Source organism: Taudactylus pleione, unplaced genomic scaffold, assembly GCF_031769625.1.
Source record: "Taudactylus pleione unplaced genomic scaffold, aTauple2 ptg000066l, whole genome shotgun sequence".
Taxonomy (NCBI): Eukaryota; Metazoa; Chordata; class Amphibia; order Anura; family Myobatrachidae; genus Taudactylus; species Taudactylus pleione.
The window spans coordinates 268,211-288,934 of NW_028284468.1; the positions used below are offsets into that span (position 1 = coordinate 268,211).

The 20,724-nt window shown below is 41.9% G+C and overlaps 1 protein-coding gene across 1 annotated transcript in view; it reads left to right on the forward strand.

Moving 5' to 3' along the window:
* The window catches only part of ANKMY1 (ankyrin repeat and MYND domain containing 1), a 99,035-nt gene that overhangs the window by 38,440 nt on the left and 39,871 nt on the right, over positions 1–20,724 (forward strand). The window contains exons 6-8 of the mRNA XM_088466415.1: positions 5,186–5,350; positions 8,759–8,946; positions 20,358–20,529. Of these exons, the coding sequence (XP_088322541.1) occupies positions 5,186–5,350; positions 8,759–8,946; positions 20,358–20,529 (525 nt within the window). The remainder of the gene's footprint in view (positions 1–5,185; positions 5,351–8,758; positions 8,947–20,357; positions 20,530–20,724) is intronic.

The window sequence follows — 20,724 nt, forward strand, 5'->3', positions numbered from 1 at the left end:
AGAGGGGATGACGACTGAGAGACAGATGTGAGAGATTGGCACATAAACAACTACAGGCAGAAAGGGGGAAAGAAAGGCGCAGAGAGAGGAGTCTCAGATATGCACAAACACACACAGGGCCTGATTCAGGGCTGCTGCAAATATATACAGATACTAGTGTCAGTCTTCCCCTTGTGCACTTGCTAGCTCCGGACATTGCAATTATGCAGCAGATGTGCTAAGGAAGATCGCACCCACCGGAGGAGGACTAGGTGTGAAATGGGTAGCCCCTATGGGAGGAATAGCAGATCAGTGGGCACAGCATGTGCAGGAAATGCTACGCCCCTTTTGTTATTCAGTGTGTGCACTGGAATACTGTGCCTCCTGTGTATCTGAGCATCATTGTATGCACTGCCGTCCTGGCCCTGCCAGTCTGCTGGCACATTACAAATACATATACAGTACTATGGGGTCTATTCATTATCACCTGGGGGTCTATTTACTAAGCTGTGTTAGAAGATAAAGTGAACAGAGATAAGGTACCAGCCTATCAGCTCCTAACTGCCATTTTGCAAACACAGCCTGTGACATGGCAATTAGGAGCTGATTGGCTGGTACCTTGTCACCGTTCACTTTATCTCCTAACACAGCTTAGTAAATAGACCCCTTAATTTCTACATCTGCTTTTGTAGAAATTAAGTTTTGGGGCCAATCATCAAATAGGTAATGCAGGAGATGTCACAGATATCTCCTGCTTACCTTTCATTCCCCAATCGTCCCGATGTGGCCCGCTGTTCCCATACACTAGTATCACAGATATCTCCTGCTTACCTTCCATTCCCCAATCGTCCCGATGTGGCCTGCTGTCCCCATACACTAGTATCACAGATATCTCCTGCTTACCTTCCATTCCCCAATTGTCCCGATGTGGCTCGCTGTCCCCATACACTAGTATTACAGATATCTCCTGCTTACCTTTCATTCCCCAATCGTCCCGATGTGGCCCGCTGCCCCCATACACTAGTATTACAGATATCTCCTACTTACCTTTCATTCCCCAATCATCCCGATGTGGCCCGCTGTCCCCATACACTAGTATCACAGATATCTCCTGCTTACCTTTCATTCCCCAATCGTCCCGATGTGGCCCGCTGCCTCCATACACTAGTATTACAGATATCTCCTACTTACCTTTCATTCCCCAATCGTCCCGATGTGGCCCGCTGTCCCCATACACTAGTATCACAGATATCTCCTGCTTACCTTCCATTCCCCAATTGTCCCGATGTGGCTCGCTGTCCCCATACACTAGTATTACAGATATCTCCTGCTTACCTTTCATTCCCCAATCGTCCCGATGTGGCCCGCTGTCCCCATACACTAGTATCACAGATATCTCCTGCTTACCTTCCATTCCCCAATTGTCCCGATGTGGCTCGCTGTCCCCATACACTAGTATTACAGATATCTCCTGCTTACCTTTCATTCCCCAATCGTCCCGATGTGGCCCGCTGCCCCCATACACTAGTATTACAGATATCTCCTACTTACCTTTCATTCCCCAATCATCCCGATGTGGCCCGCTGTCCCCATACACTAGTATCACAGATATCTCCTGCTTACCTTTCATTCCCCAATCGTCCCGATGTGGCCCGCTGCCCCCATACACTAGTATTACAGATATCTCCTACTTACCTTTCATTCCCCAATCGTCCCGATGTGGCCCGCTGTCCCCATACACTAGTATCACAGATATCTCCTGCTTACCTTTCATTCCCCAATCGTCCCGATGTGGCCCGCTGCCCCCATACACTAGTATTACAGATATCTCCTACTTACCTTTCATTCCCCAATCATCCCGATGTGGCCCGCTGTCCCCATACACTAGTATCACAGATATCTCCTGCTTACCTTTCTCTCCTGAATCGTCCCAATGTGGCCCGCTGTCCCCATACACTAGTATCACAGATATCTCCTGCTTACCTTTCATTTCCCAATCGTTCCGATGTGGCCCGCTGTCCCCATACACTAGTATCACAGATATCTCCTGCTTACCTTTCATTCGTCCCGATGTGGCCCGCTGTCCCCATACACTAGTATCACAGATATCTCCTGCTTACCTTTCATTCCCCAATCGTCCCGATGTGGCCTGCTGTCCCCATACACTAGTAACACAGATATCTCCTGCTTACATTTCACTCCGAATTGTCCCGATGTGGCCCGCGCTGTCCCCACACTGTCCCCAGGCTTTGTGCGCCTGTGTGAACTCTAGTTCACGCAGGCGCACTAGCACTGCAGAGTCAGGTTCACTGCTCCAAATGGAGTGGTGAAAGCCTTCTGGAGATAGCTGATTTTCAGAAAAGCTGTCTCCGTGCAGGAGCATTTCATCGCGGCGATTTAGAATGTTAATTATCAGGGTCCGCCTGGGCTCCGATAATTAACATAATGAATAGAGCCCTATATGACAGTCGGATACAGAGTGCCCACTTAAGGAAAATGAGCTCTGTAGACAGCAGACAGATACCCTGAGCAGGCAAATTTTGACCACCAGGCGATTTTATGCAAAGTAGCTATTCCGCAGATAATGCTGACATACGATGTCTGAAACTGTATAAGAATGGAAAGGCCTAGGTATGCAGAGACTAATAAAGTGTATCACTCATGAAATAATGGATAAACAATACAAACGGTCAGACTTTTATACATACCACGTAAACACACCCCAAACCATTATGGAACTACCACCAGCCTGCACGGTTCCTTTTTGACAACTGGGGTTCATGGCCTCATGGGGTCTGCACCACACCTGAATCCTACCATCATCCTGAAACAACAGGAACCGTGACTTATCGAACCATCCACATGTTGCCAGTCCTCCATGGTGTAATAAGTGACTTCATGAGTCCAGGTGAGGCACTCTGTCTGGTGATGTAGTGTTAACTGGGGCAATCTGGTAGGTCTTCTGCTCCCATATCCCATGGAAGCTAAGGTACTGACCTGCTGGATATACGTCTGGTCACTCCTGCATTGAATGTGGATGTGATTTGAGCCAGTGTCGCTTGTCTGTTACCATGGACAATTCTGGCCATACGCCGCTAGTCGCGATCATTAAGCACCTTTGGTGTCCACAGTGGGTGGTAATGACTTCCATGAAGTATTCCCGGTACACACGTGACACTGTAAATCAAGAAATGTTAAATGTCCACACAACTTCGGACATGGAATGTATTATACATCGGCACCCAAAATCATGCCCCATTTGAACTCCAATAATGGATGTCGCCTTGCCATGAGCAGCCTAGCCGGTGTTCAAACTGACTCATCAGATGTCAACTGATGCAGATCTGGGCATTTTCAAGATGTCACAGTATGGTGACGCCACCTACTATTACCTTTATGTACTGCTATTCAATGACATTTAGCATTTCAGTGTAGAGTGGATCAGTAGACAAAAATCTGGGTGTATGGACTGGTATGGAGAGTGATTAGACATGTTCAGTCCCACAGACAGGCAACAGTGCCTCAAATTACAGATAATATGAATCGGGAACCAACTGAAATGGCCTCTCAATGAACAATATGCTGCTCATTATATCATATGGGCTACAGAAGCAAAAGGCCTGTCCGTACGTCACAGCTAACTGCTGCAAACAAGGTGAAACGTCTACAGTTTTCTAGCAAATGCAGGAATTGGACAGTAAATGATGTGGTCTGACGAATTACATTTTCCCCGCGCTGAGTGGCAGGTTACTGCTGATTACTCCATGAAAATGAATGGGGAAGCAATGATTGGCTGAGAACGTGGGAGTGGCTGCTCTCAGCCAATCAGCGCTTGCACATTCAATATTATGAACTATTTAATCAATATAACCCCTGCACCTGGGATGGTTCTTGGGACCTTTGTGGTCCTGACTTTCTGAGGGTCTATTGTTTGGGCAGGATTAGTGGCGGTGTTCAAAACAACTTATTGATTAATCATTAGACTACGCGCTCCCTATTGTGAGTTATCTCACTCCCCTTTTTTCTAATTGTTTGGTTGTTAAACCAGTATTAACGAGGAGGAGCTGCGATTATAAGTAATCTCAGGTTTTTGAATTAATTATACATTGCGTCCGGTAGTTAATTCTTTTGGTTTTCAAAAATAATGCTTCATAAATCAGGGGTTTCTGTTCTATTCTTTCTAAGGTTTAAAACATCGATGGTGATTTGATATTCAATTCTGTTAATATTCTATTATATGCTAAAGTGTGCTTTGTAAATGGGTGGATAGCAAAACCATTGTCTAAACGGCGAGATTTAGAACCCACCGCTAACTCTATTTTGCCCTTTGAGTAGGGCATCTAGGTTAAAAAAGTACCCACATCTAGATCCCTGCCCCACAGGGAATCACTTGGCACTACTCTGCCCAAGGAAGAGAATCTTGTGGTTAACAACAACTTTGTCCACCCGATCCAGCTTGGTGGGAGGATTCACTTGCCTGCTCCACACTTGGTGCAAGGTCTGGTGCTGCTACAACCGATGGTGTCAGCACAGTAGTGGCGAAGACCTTCGGAGGAACCACACGTCGGGGGCAGGGTTGTGGTTGGAGAGGTACAGAGATTGGTGCCTTCTGAAGCCCTCGCCAATGTACAGACCGCCCACTTGTCTGTTTGATCAGATTACCGCTTTGCAGTGAATCCAAACATAGTGCACCTATCCTGTAATGCACTCAGAAATAATTTAGTAGCTATTTCATGGAGTGGATTTAGATTGGGAGGACCTACATTACAAACAGTTGTAATCATTTCAATGCCCTCTATGCCCCAAGGTGAGCAGTCTCCCTCATGTTGCATGCAGGAGAATGGGAATTATACCTAGAACAGAAACCAGCCTCTGCAGATAAATAATAATGACTGCTTGTTATTAATGAATAGTTAATATTGTTGTTATCACTAGTGAGGGAGTGTCATTTGCTTTCTGTTTCTTGTATCTCTGCCTATATAAACCTAACCGAGAGCTCAGGTTTCCCCATTTGCATTTAGTGGTCATCAATAACACGTTGGTGCATTATTGTGTGCTATGTTCCTGCAACTTTTCATTGTGGTTTAGAAAGAATGAAAATAAACATGCTCACAACATTACATTATTTCCAGTACAGCTATTAATAACATCTGACAAACAGCGGATGGTCATATACTATACCAACAAGTTGTTTTTGTTTTTTCAGGTAAATGGCCATAATAAAATCATTAACCTTCTACTTGACAATGGAGCGGATGTTAACAAAAGTAATGATGAGGGTCTGTCAGCTCTGTCCTTGTGTCTGATGCTTCTATACAGCACAAAATCGTTTTGGCCTAATGTGGCTGAGCGCAATCTCCCCCCTAACAAGGTCAGCAGCATTATATATATATATATAATAGATAGATACAGTATATTAGGAACATTGGGCTTGATTCAGTAAGGATCGCTATTGCGATTGCAATAGCGATTACGCACGTAGTCTCACTGCAAAGATATGTTAATGATTTCAATCGCTATGCCGTCGCAGCCTAATATAAGGATGCCCCCCTTACCTTACACACTTCTGTAATACTTAGCAAGTTGATTGTAACATGAAGTACAATCGGAGCATCACGCACACTTGCACAAGGTCTGACCTTACTCAGGAATTGCTAACCTCATCACACGCAGCTGCGTAGGGCATTGCAATGGCAAATTTATGCACACCCCTGTAACGGCGTTCAAACGCACTGGTACGCCTGTGTTTCTTCAACTACCCCTCGTCACCATCCCCAAACGGTACTTCCTGTCAATCACTCTGCGATCGCCGTCCTGATAGAGTGGAGCCTTCGCGCATGCGCACTGCGATGCATGTGCAGAACGCAACAATCGGCTGATTGTCTGAGTAATCGCAGTTGCGATCGGTACTGAATCAGGCCCATTGTCTGTGTTTGTGTGTGTGTGTATATATAATATGTTTGTATTGTTACACTGTTTGCGGCTTATCCTGAAGAAAAAGTCGCAGGACTTTGAAACGTTGATACTTTGGTCACATATATGATTGGAATATAACTTTTTTCACTTCATCTGGGAGTGCCACCTCGTTCTTTACCAAAGGAACCTTACACTATATATATCTATATATATATATATATATATATATATATATATATATATATATAATGTGGAAAAATGTGTGTGTGTATGTGTATATATATATATATATATATTATATACACACATACCCACAAACAATGGGCCTGATTCAGACCCGCTCGCAAGCGATATGTGCTCGCGAGCGGGTCGATGTTTGGCCACTGCGCATGCGCACGCCGGAGCCAGGCCAGCTGCCGATTTTGATTGACAGCTTGCCCCGTTTTGGAGGCGGGCAGGGGGGGTGGCTGGTCAAATGGATGCGTTCCCGAAGGAACGCCTGCCGTTTGGGGGTGGCCCCACTGACATCACAAGTGGGTGAGCTTCTGCACAAAAAAACAAACAAAAACGCCCTGATTCAGAGCGTTTGGCTCTGAATCAGGCCCAATGTTCATAATCTATGTGACATAATGTGTTTCGGGTCTTTACTATGACTTGTTATTGTAATTTATTACTGTATATACTAAATTAGATGTTTAACAACCCTTAGCATAGTGATGGCTATATTTTCAGAGCCATATTACAAAGTTGTACTAATACTTTTTTTAAAAGTTATTTTGGAGATAAACAGCCATTTTAAATGCGATAAATTTGCATCTGTGTCCAGGATAAAAGGAACGCATGGTAATCAGAGTTGTTGATGGTGACAATTAGTGTATATCGCTTATGACAAAACTATTTCAGGATAAAATTACCCTTGCTGAATCAGGAATATATACTGTATTTCCAGGAATCAGTCAAGAATAAGGCAAAATTTGAAAGTACAGTAACGCAATATGTTTCTCCATAAACATGTTTTATTTTAAATGATTCTATCAAAGTTCAATTATTGACTAATGTGAACCTATCAAGGTACAGCAATTAAACGTGTACCTGGTGCAATAGGGGTCCATTAGTTTCAGGCCATGAGGCCTGGCAGATGGAGTTATTTGCTGATGTAATCATGCCAAGATTACGTGCAAGTGATCATTTACATTTTGTTTGCTACATGGGGTTTTACATCTCTATCATGGGGTTGGGTATGGGTTGCCGATGCTCGGGATCCCGGCGGTCAGTATCCCAATGTTGTTATCATGACAGGGTTAGGATACAGAGAATTGTCAATCTGTATCCTAACCCTCCTCCTCTCCCTAAAACCTTACCCTCCATCCCCACTGCCTAAACCTAACCCTCCCCCCCCCTAGTGCCTAAACCTAACCTCCCCCCACGCACCCTAAATCTAGTCCTCCCCCTCTAGCTCCTAACCCTCCCCCTAGTCCCTGACCCTAAGGGCTATTTCACACACAACAGATTTGTCCGTCCGGAAGTTTTTTTTCCGTTGTTTAATTTCAGTGGAAGTTACAAATACATTAGATCGCAGGTTCTAAATATCGGTCTTCAGGACCCCAAACAGTGCATGTTTTCCAGGTCTCCTCACAGAATCGGACAAAAGAAAAGAAAGGGATCTGTATATGGTGCACAAATATTAAAATATAATCTGTATTTTGTATTTTAAGATTCAATACTTGGATAATATAAAGAGAAAAGTGAAATATATTTTTTAAAAGTATATAGTAAGAATTGTGGTTAAGAATAAATGCTTTTATGTAGCCAAGTGTCTGTTTAATCATCTATTTATTATTATTATTTATTACCAGTTATTTATATAGCGCACACATATTCTGCAGTGCTTTACAGAGAATATTTGGCCTCTCACATCAGTCCCTGCCCCAGTGGAGCTTACACTCTATATTCCCTATCACATGCTCACACATACACACTAGGGTTAATTTTTTTTAGTTTGGAGCCAATGAACGTACCAGTATATTTTTGGGGTGTGGGAGGAAGCTGGAGCACCCGGAGGTAACCCATGCAAGCCCATGGACAATATACAAACTCGGCACAGTTAGGGCCGTGGTGGGAATCAAACCCACAACCTCAGTGCTGTGAGGCAGTAATGCTAACCATTACACCGTCTGTGCTGCCCTAAATCCTGCACAGGGATTTGATTAAACCCTTTATTAATAGATGATTAAACAGACACTCGGTTATTACAATACCGGCGATTCTGCGTCGGCATTGTAAGCACCGGCATCCCGACTGTCAGTATTCTAACTACATCACATTTCATGGTCTGTTTATGTTAATGCTTGGTGGGGGCACTCAGTAACTAGGTTTTTTGTTAGTCTGCCCATCCTTTATAAATTCATTTCTCTGGTTCCCAATAGGCAGTGTTAATTCTTTAAGGGTTATTATTTCCATTGTTATTCATTATTCATAAATATCCTTCAAAGCTATCTAACAGATACAGCAAATTAAACTGGAAAACAAATACAAAAAATAACACTGAAGTAGTTCTGAGGTTAATGCCGAGTTTGTTCTATTAAGGAGGGTGAAGCAGGTTAAGCTCTCTGTTTTAAAATGTATAGTATAAGGAATAAGGTTTCAATTATAACTACATAGCCGGTGAATAAGCTCGAAAAGGGAAAATCCTTGCTTGCATACTGATGTAGGACTTTCAGAAGTTTAAAATGCAAAACCACCAATTCGTCATGTATTATAAAGCAATATATTTTTGGATTTGTAAACCTTGAGTAGAACTAGTAGAGAGATATACTCTCATTTCAGTACTAATATTAGTGCAACATCTTGTTTACAAGCATAGGTGGCCATGAATAATCTGACATTGGACAGTTCTGGTAATGAAAGCAGTGTTGGCGATGAGAAGGACATTGATGACCATAACACAATGCCTCCAGTTTCCCAGCAATGTGCCATCACATCTGCTGATGAGAATAAGACAGATTCCAGTTTGGAGGGTGACGGAGGGGATCTCACTGCTAGTCAGCATAGGTATGTGATGTAATCTTAAACCTCTCCTCTATTTAAGAGCCAGTACAGTTGGGCCGTGTTTCTTTTAGACAAATTGAGCAACACAGTGAAACCACAACCGCATATTGCTCATTTGGTAGCACTTTTTATATGTCGTGTCACACCAGATTTTACAGAGTACCTATTGAATCAGTTCTAACACTTGGGGTCTCCCAAGGTCTCGTTATGTGAAGTGCGCAAAGGAGGGAAAATGTAATACATACTGTACGATACTGTGGGCTTCCATTCCCGTGTTGATAAGTTGAACCAGGCTTGATATTCTTCCATATGACCATGCATTCTTGTTCATTTGTTTCATCTATGCAGTCAGTGCAAGTAAGGGAGTATTATATTGTAAACATGATAAATATAGCTGTGCATGAAGTGCGTATAATAACAACATAAAGACACAGATGAAAGTATGGAGATAACTGGGTCTGGTGGACATCAACACATAGACAAAGAATCAATTTACAAAGAACACATTGGATCAAACTGGATGTGGACCTCAATGCCCTGGAAGATTCCTGCCTCAGCACAGGACAGGATGTGAATATGAACCTCTGCATTGGACTAGACTGGATATGGCTTTCTAGGCTAGTTAAAGCTTGCCATGCTGTTGCCACAACTAGTGTACAGTATTGTCACTCGATTAAAGTAACAAGTATTGGGGAATACCATCTCAGATCAGCTGCTGGACCCAGAGATCTCTTTTCCACCTTTGGTGGTCTCCGTGAATTTCATGGTGTGAACACCTGCCATCTACAGACAAGGGGAATAAGTGTGCTGGCTCTATGCCCAGCAACGACCACTGTGCCAAAGAAAATTACCTTGCATATTACCATGCTGGCAGCAAACCACGAGTGTTGCCCATGTATCACAAAAGCTGAAGCTTTCTCCAGAGTCAGAGTTGCCAACAGCTGCCCTTCTTAATGTTTCTACAATGAAAAATTCATCATTCATGCCTCAACCGTCCACTGTCTCTCTTCTATCCAGCCATACAAAACCACCTATAGGGTTATCCATGCCTTCTGTTTCATATGATTGTATTCTGTTTATTTGTATCTTGATACCTTCAATATATAGTGATAAGTAGTATGTTGTTGCTCTGTTAATAATTGATAATAATAATAGGAGAAATTAGATGGTTTATTTTTGATGTGTCCAGTTAAGTGTTTTTTCTTCCCATAATTGTCATTCTGCACATAAATAATTGTTTGTGCATTAACTTCTCCTCAGGAGTTTATAAAGCACTGTAATAAAGTTGTTGGTGCACAGTGTGACAGCTATCTTTCCCTTTAAAGCTTCATTACCCCTAGATAATACTGGTGGTGCACTGCTCATCTTTATTTGGTGTACATTTACAGTGACAAAAATTGGACAAAAACAGCTATCTAAGTAATGAGCAGAATAGGTAACAAAGCACAAACTACCTATTCATGAATATGGGTATTGAAACCCTCCCATTACACTAGTGGTGCCAGGGTGCCGCATAATAAATGGAGTATGTGACCAAAATGACTAGTAAAAGAATATGTGTACTGAAGCCTTCCATTTACAATATTTTATCACAGAGTTTCTTTTGACATTATATTTCAGGGTCAGAGCACGTCTAAGGAGGGAGTAATTTTAAGAAATTAAGATGATTCTTTTATCCTTTTTTTTTTTTTTTAGAAAATCCTGAATAAACCATTATAACACATTTATAATCCTCATGTGTTGGAGTAGGAAATATGTTTTGCCCAGAGTAATGGTGCAAAAAGTGCAGTAATTATCTAGATTAGCAAAATAAATTTCAGTCATGTTAAAAGAGGACCCAGATGCCTATACATGATTCCAAATACCTCCCCCACTGGTTGTCTTTGGGAACTATACCAAAGTCACATTGAGATGGCAGATTACTGTTGTACTTGTAAAAACTTCAACAAAAGGTATGTGTAGATTCTACAAAGACTCATGAAGAAGCTGGAGCTAAAGGAAATGGAACATCTCTTATACCAGTTATAGAACGAATGGACACCTCAGATGACTGTTGATTTACAAGTAGAAAATCCAAAAGGGTGGTGGAGTTTGTGGAAAACTATATGGGAATAATAAAGTAAAAAAATGGTGGCAGACAAAGTTTTGACGTTATTAAGATGAACAGAAGCAGAGATATAGAGGATGAAGCTGGCTGAGAACATGGATTGGAAGAAAAGAGTCATTGAAACTTTCCTACACAAAAATAATTACCTTTTTTTAATGGATGAAGGTGTAATGATCTAGCGAACATAGGGCCTGAGTCATTACGGATCGCAACTGCGATTGCAATAGCGATTACGCATGCAGTCTCACTGAGATAGTATGCTAATCCACTGCTATCGCTACTCCGTCTCAGCACAACATAAGGATTCCCACTTTACCTTACACACCCATAATCCTTAGCAAGATTGCGAAACCATCGGTAACATCGAGTACCATCGCAGCCTCATGGACACTTGCACAAGCTCTGACCTTACTCATCGCACGCAGTGAGAGCTCAGGCTGCGTATTGCATCGCAATGGATAATTTATGCACACCCCTGCACTGGCATGCCTGCGTTTCTCCGACCAGCCCCCCATCACCACCCCCAAACGGTACTTCCTGTCAATCACTCTGCAATGGGTCTGCGTAGCCACTGTGATCGCAGTCCTGATTGCAGGGGCTGGTTCGTGTGCGCGCACTGCGATGCATGCGTAATGCACAACAGTCGTCCGATTGCGTGCATATTAGCAGTTGCGATCCTTGCTGAATCAGACCCATAATAGCAATGGTATTTTAAATATTGGTAGTCTATATACTTATATTTTGGTGCTATGTCCAAATCATAAGTCAGTTTATAATCGGATGATTTATCTTTAACTCTAAATATCTCTGTTCTTAACGTAACATAAAACCATCATCCACTCGTCTTAAATAAGAAACAAATTTTGTGAATCATTTAAAAGATGATTCAAAATATTGAGAACAGATTAGCATTTTATGACCTCTCAAAAGCAATAGGGGTCTATTTACTAAGACTCCACATATTGTGGAGTTAATGCCACTCCTGCTTCGCCTGCGATGCAGGAGCTGGCTACCGCAGCTGTTACTAAAAATAGACCCGCCAAGGAGTGTGAAAGTCAAGTCACCACCTCGCCGGTAACAGCTGAGACCCCTTTCCCCGGACAGCCCTCTGTGACTCACCATCTCCGGCCGGCTGCAGCAGCAGTGACTTTTATTTATTTTTTTGTAATATCTTTATTAACACACGCTACAATTACGACAAGCACTTCCTGCTTCTCCAATGAGGAGAAGCAGATACCGGCAGCTAAAGGAGGCGATATCAGCGCTGGAGAAGACACCTGATGGTAAGTGACATCTCCTCTTAGTAATACCTGGGGCACTTAGCGCTGCCATAGGTGTTTATGGCAGCACTAACAGGGGTATTCAATATGAAACGTTAACTTCACTGTCGAAGTTAACGTTTCATATCGGAGTTTTTACCTGCGTTAAAGTATCGGGCGCGCTCCCGCTTATCCCCGTATTCAATATAAAATTAACAAAAACGGGAAACTCCGAAGTTGGATTTGCGTAAAGTTACGAATTTTTCCTTAAAATAATTGTAAGACCCCCCTAAAGTTGTAAAAACATGGGGGAACACTATGGGTACCCCCATTTTAGCCTTTAATTGAAAGTCGGGGATTTAAATAGCCGCAGCAGGTGTTTTTTTCCAGACATTGAAGAAGTGATGCAGAAGAGCATTTAGGTTTTTTTTTTCGTTTTTTTAAGTGGTCCCATCAAATTTGGGGTACACGAAAATGGGTACTAGCATATTTTTAAGTCCCTAAAGTAAGTTTTTAAAAATTCTGCATTTGTGCACCTGCCGCTATAAATCTATTCTTCAAAACATCTGCCGCATACATGCAGAATAGCCCTGAACCTATTTCCCTATTGTTAAACAATTTTTTTCCCTTTTTTTTTTTCACCCCAATTTTTAAATAATTTTTTTGGGGTGTCCCTATTTTTTTTAAAAACTTTTTTTGACACAGTTCTTTTTTTAAATGTCAATCCCAGTGGTGCAGGCTATTTTTTTTAAGCCTGCACCCCTAAACCCCAATTCTGCACTTTTTTTCAACACCTATTCAATGGTGAAAAATGATCCCTTGACCCCAATTAAGGAAAAAAACGGGAATTTTCAGGAAATATGCCAGGGACCCCCCTAAAGATGTCCAGACATGGGCGATCACTATGGGTAACCCCGTTTTTGCCTGCAAAAGAAAGTCGGGTTTTTAAATAGCTTTGCAAGGTGTTTTTTCCTGCTGCGGCTATTAGAAACCCCGACTTCCTTCAGGAGTTAAAAATGGGGGTACCCATAGTGATCCCCCATGTCTAGACATCTTTAGGGGGGTCCCTAGAATATTTCCCCAAAATTCCCGTTTTAGTTAACCTGTAAAAAAAATTTGTAAAAAATGACAAAAAAAAGACATAAGGTCCACCCCCAAAAGCCAAACCAGCCCCAGGCTTGCCAGCCAGTGGTGGTTTCTAAAAATACGGGGAACAAAATATGTAGGGTTCCATCGTATTTTAGAAACCAACACCAGGCTGCAAGGACTAGTGCTGGTTTTAAATATAGGGGGCAAAAACGACGTGGGGTACCCCCTATATTTAAGACCAGCACCAGACCCAACCGACCGGGGTGTAATGCCACAGCCTGGAGACCCAATCACCGGGGCTCCAGGTCCAAAGCATTACACCCCAAGTCGGTCAGCGCAAGCCGGTGATCTCGGGGGAGTCGGGGACCCCCCAAAAAAGGGTCCCCCCTCTCCCGAGCACCACAGGCTTACGCTGAAGCCTGGGGCTCTTCCCCATACCCCTTGCTTGGTGGGTATGGGGGTAATAGGGGGGCCAAATAATGTAACACTATTGTACTTTACAGTGGAACTACAAGTGCCAGCATGCCTGCCATTTTGCACTTGTGGAACTACAAGTGCCAGCAGACATGCGGCACCTGTAATTTCACTGTAAAATAAATAGTTAAAAAAAGACAAAACACACACACCGTGCCCAGTATAAGTTTATTACATACACCTACCCATTCACACATACTTACCTATACCAGAAGTTTCTGTCCCTTTATTCAGTAGAGATCCTTCAAATTTGGCCCTGTAAGGAAGATTTCATACTCACCTACATCCAGCACTGGTCTCCGCAGTAATCCATGGGATTAAAAAACAAAAAAAATGAGTTACCCAATCCACGCTACAAGCTATGTGTATGTGTGTTGTCACACATACAGATAGCTCCCGAATGGCCGCTGCCGGGACTTCACGGGGCATTGCAGTCCCATCAGCCAATCAGCAGCAGCGCTCACTGTAGAGCGCCCGCTGATTGGCTCCGGCAACTGACAGTTCCCACGTGGGTGAATCAGCTGACGGAGCGCCGCCCTAAAAGCAGGGCGCATGTTTGCATTTTAAATCTGGCAGGGTGCTGCGCCCCACTAAAATAGCCTAGCGGAAACACTAAAAGAGCGAGGAGAGATTTGTCTTGCGGCCCCTAGCACTTTTAGAGGAGATCAGGGGCATAAGTGAAGCACGCCTCTTTTTTTCTTATTTTGAGCTACAGTACATCATTCTTGAAATATGTTTACTACGGGACACAATATTGCAACTGCAAAAACAGATATTGATAATGATTGCCACATCTATGCTCTGTGTCTATACACTAGACCTTAGGTTGCATACTGATAACGATTGCCACATCTATGCTCTGTGTCTATACACTAGACTTTAGGTTGCATACTGATAATGATTGCCACATCTATGCTCGGTGTCTATACACTAGACCTTAGGGTGCATACTGATAATGATTGCCACATCTATGCTCGGTGTCTATACACTAGACTTTAGGTTGCATACTGATAACGATTGCCACATCCATGCTCTGTGTCTATACACTAGACTTTAGGTTACATACTGATAATGATTACCACATCTATGCTCTGTGTCTATACACTAGACTTTAGGTTACATACTGATAATGATTACCACATCTATGCTCTGTGTCTATACACTAGACTTTAGGTTGCATACTGATAACGATTGTCACATCTATGCTCTGTGTCTATACACTAGACCTTAGGTTGCATACTGATAATGATTGCCACATCTATGCTCTGTGTCTATACACTAGACTTTAGGTTACATACTGATAATGATTACCACATCTATGCTCTGTGTCTATACACTAGACTTTAGGTTGCATACTGATAACGATTGTCACATCTATGCTCTGTGTCTATACACTAGACCTTAGGTTGCATACTGATAATGATTGCCACATCTATGCTCTGTGTCTAGGTTGCATACTGATAAAGATTGTCACATCTATGCTCTGTGTCTATACACTAGACTTTAGGTTACATACTGATAACGATTGTCACATCTATGCTCGGTGTCTATACACTAGACTTTAGGTTGCATACTGATAATGATTGTCACATCTATGCTCTGTGTCTATACACTAGACCTTAGGTTGCATACTGATAATAATTGCCACATCTATGCTCTGTGTCTATACACTAGACCTTAGGTTGCATACTGATAACGATTGCCACATCTATGCTCTGTGTCTATACACTAGACTTTAGTTGCATACTGATAACGATTGTCACATCTATGCTCGGTGTCTATACACTAGACCTTAGGTTGCATACTGATAATGATTGCCACATCTATGCTCTGTGTCTAGGTTGCATACTGATAACGATTGTCACATCTATGCTCTGTGTCTATACACTAGACTTTAGGTTGCATACTGATAACGATTGTCACATCTATGCTCTGTGTCTATACACTAGACTTTAGGTTACATACTGATAACGATTGTCACATCTATGCTCGGTGTCTATACACTAGACTTTAGTTGCATACTGATAACGATTGTCACATCTATGCTCTGTGTCTATACACTAGACCTTAGGTTGCATACTGATAATGATTGCCACATCTATGCTCTGTGTCTAGGTTGCATACTGATAACGATTGTCACATCTATGCTCTGTGTCTATACACTAGACTTTAGGTTACATACTGATAACGATTGTCACATCTATGCTCGGTGTCTATACACTAGACTTTAGGTTGCATACTGATAATGATTGTCACATCTATGCTCTGTGTCTATACACTAGACCTTAGGTTGCATACTGATAATAATTGCCACATCTATGCTCTGTGTCTATACACTAGACCTTAGGTTGCATACTGATAACGATTGCCACATCTATGCTCTGTGTCTATACACTAGACTTTAGGTTACATACTGATAACGATTGTCACATCTATGCTCGGTGTCTATACACTAGACTTTAGGTTGCATACTGATAATGATTGTCACATCTATGCTCTGTGTCTATACACTAGACCTTAGGTTGCATACTGATAATAATTGCCACATCTATGCTCTGTGTCTATACACTAGACCTTAGGTTGCATACTGATAACGATTGCCACATCTATGCTCTGTGTCTATACACTAGACCTTAGGTTGCATACTGATAATAATTGCCACATCTATGCTCGGTGTCTATACACTAGACTTTAGGTTGCATACTGATAACGATTGCCACATCTATGCTCGGTGTCTATACACTAGACTTTAGGTTGCATACTGATAATGATTGCCACATCTATGCTCTGTGTCTATACACTAGACTTTAGGTTGCATACTGATAATGATTGTCACATCTATGCTCAGGGTCTATACACTAGACCTTAGGTTGCATACTGATAATGATTGCCACATCTATGCTCTGTGTCTAGGTTGCATACTGATAACGATTGTCACATCTATGCTCTGTGTCTATACACTAGACTTTAGGTTGCATACTGATAACGATTGCCACATCTATGCTCTGTGTCTATACACTAGACCTTAGGTTGCATACTGATAATAATTGCCACATCTATGCTCTGTGTCTATACACTAGACTTTAGGTTGCATACTGATAATGATTGTCACATCTATGCTCAGGGTCTATACACTAGACCTTAGGTTACATACTGATAATGATTGCCACATCTATGCTCAGGGTCTATACACTAGACCTTAGGTTGCATACTGATAATGATTGCCACATCTATGCTCTGTGTCTATACACTAGACCTTAGGTTACATACTGATAATGATTACCACATCTATGCTCTGTGTCTATACACTAGACTTTAGTTGCATACTGATAACGATTGTCACATCTATGCTCTGTGTCTATACACTAGACCTTAGGTTGCATACTGATAATGATTGCCACATCTATGCTCTGTGTCTAGGTTGCATACTGATAACGATTGTCACATCTATGCTCTGTGTCTATACACTAGACTTTAGGTTACATACTGATAACGATTGTCACATCTATGCTCGGTGTCTATACACTAGACTTTAGGTTGCATACTGATAATGATTGTCACATCTATGCTCTGTGTCTATACACTAGACCTTAGGTTGCATACTGATAATAATTGCCACATCTATGCTCTGTGTCTATACACTAGACCTTAGGTTGCATACTGATAACGATTGCCACATCTATGCTCTGTGTCTATACACTAGACTTTAGTTGCATACTGATAACGATTGTCACATCTATGCTCTGTGTCTATACACTAGACCTTAGGTTGCATACTGATAATGATTGCCACATCTATGCTCTGTGTCTAGGTTGCATACTGATAACGATTGTCACATCTATGCTCTGTGTCTATACACTAGACTTTAGGTTGCATACTGATAACGATTGCCACATCTATGCTCTGTGTCTATACACTAGACCTTAGGTTGCATACTGATAATAATTGCCACATCTATGCTCGGTGTCTATACACTAGACTTTAGGTTGCATACTGATAACGATTGCCACATCTATGCTCGGTGTCTATACACTAGACTTTAGGTTGCATACTGATAATGATTGCCACATCTATGCTCTGTGTCTATACACTAGACTTTAGGTTGCATACTGATAATGATTGTCACATCTATGCTCAGGGTCTATACACTAGACCTTAGGTTACATACTGATAATGATTGCCACATCTATGCTCAGGGTCTATACACTAGACCTTAGGTTGCATACTGATAATGATTGCCACATCTATGCTCTGTGTCTATACACTAGACCTTAGGTTACATACTGATAATGATTACCACATCTATGCTCTGTGTCTATACACTAGACTTTAGTTGCATACTGATAACGATTGTCACATCTATGCTCTGTGTCTATACACTAGACCTTAGGTTGCATACTGATAATGATTGCCACATCTATGCTCTGTGTCTAGGTTGCATACTGATAACGATTGTCACATCTATGCTCTGTGTCTATACACTAGACTTTAGGTTACATACTGATAACGATTGTCACATCTATGCTCGGTGTCTATACACTAGACTTTAGGTTGCATACTGATAATGATTGTCACATCTATGCTCTGTGTCTATACACTAGACCTTAGGTTGCATACTGATAATAATTGCCACATCTATGCTCTGTGTCTATACACTAGACCTTAGGTTGCATACTGATAACGATTGCCACATCTATGCTCTGTGTCTATACACTAGACTTTAGTTGCATACTGATAAGGATTGTCACATCTATGCTCTGTGTCTATACACTAGACCTTAGGTTGCATACTGATAATGATTGCCACATCTATGCTCTGTGTCTAGGTTGCATACTGATAACGATTGTCACATCTATGCTCTGTGTCTATACACTAGACTTTAGGTTGCATACTGATAACGATTGTCACATCTATGCTCTGTGTCTATACACTAGACTTTAGGTTACATACTGATAACGATTGTCACATCTATGCTCGGTGTCTATACACTAGACTTTAGTTGCATACTGATAACGATTGTCACATCTATGCTCTGTGTCTATACACTAGACCTTAGGTTGCATACTGATAATGATTGCCACATCTATGCTCTGTGTCTAGGTTGCATACTGATAACGATTGTCACATCTATCCTCTGTGTCTATACACTAGACTTTAGGTTGCATACTGATAACGATTGTCACATCTATGCTCTGTGTCTATACACTAGACTTTAGGTTACATACTGATAACGATTGTCACATCTATGCTCGGTGTCTATACACTAGACTTTAGGTTGCATACTGATAATGATTGTCACATCTATGCTCTGTGTCTATACACTAGACCTTAGGTTGCATACTGATAATAATTGCCACATCTATGCTCTGTGTCTATACACTAGACCTTAGGTTGCATACTGATAACGATTGCCACATCTATGCTCTGTGTCTATACACTAGACCTTAGGTTGCATACTGATAATAATTGCCACATCTATGCTCGGTGTCTATACACTAGACTTTAGGTTACATACTGATAATAATTGCCACATCTATGCTCTGTGTCTATACACTAGACTTTAGGTTGCATACTGATAATGATTGCCACATCTATGCTCTGTGTCTATACACTAGACTTTAGGTTGCATACTGATAATGATTGCCACATCTATGCTCTGTGTCTATACACTAGACTTTAGGTTGCATACTGATAATGATTGCCACATCTATGCTCTGTGTCTATACACTAGACTTTAGGTTGCATATTGATAATGATTGCTACATCTATGCTCTGTGTCTATACACTAGACTTTAGATTGCTTATTGATAATGATTGTCACTTCTTTGCTCTGTGTCTATACACTAGACTTTAGGTTGCATATTGATAATGATTGTCACTTCTTTGCTCTGTGTCTATACACTAGACAAGGGTTCCCAACCACGATCATAAAGGCACACTAACAGTCCAGGTTTTAAGGATGGCTATTCTTGAGCACAGGTGTGTTACTTAGTACCTCAGTTATTTTGATTTAACCATCTGTGCTCAAGCATGGATATCACTAAAACCTGGACTGTTAGTGTGCCTTGAGGACCGTGGTTGGGAAACACTGCACTATACCTTAGGTTGCATATGTCTTACTATGCAAGTATCTCAAACCCAGACATGATAACATAGGTGTGCAGATACATCTCTTCTCATAGGCAGACAATGCATCTTTACATTCAACTGTAAATCGGGGACCTCATGACGTTTACATTAATTTGCAGGATAGAAATAAGTAGGTGATCACAATCATAAAGTATTTCTATTTAAACAAAGTCAACTTCAGTATATAAGCCTTTGTTGCAAATCCACCAGCATGGCTTACTGTGAGGTGGACAGACTGCTGCATCTAAAGAACAAACAAACCACCTGACCTGAGACCCTTGGGACAGGAAATAGATGTGCTCAGCCAGTAGGTAGAGAAACTCTTTGGTCTTGTAACATCACTATCATCCATCTAGGAATGAAAACTTAAACTCCACCATGAACCTGCTTCTCCTGCGTAGTGCTGACCCCAATATGTGCGGCATCCCAATGCATGCTCTGTTCTTTGCAACCAAAGCTGCTGATGTGAACACGGTGCAGCTACTGCTGGAGTGTGGAGCCAAGACGGATGTCCGCTTGTATACTCAGGTAACTCCATCGATATGTCATCAAAGCTAGGATCTCTTGGGATGTAGTCAATATCCCGGCGGACAAGATGCCGGCTGTCAATATACCGACGCCGGCATCTCGCCTCCGGGCAAAATGCTTACGATCTAGATACCGGCGTCGGAATCCCGATCGTAAGAGACCGGACCCAGGTAAGTGTTAGCTGCTGGCGTGGTT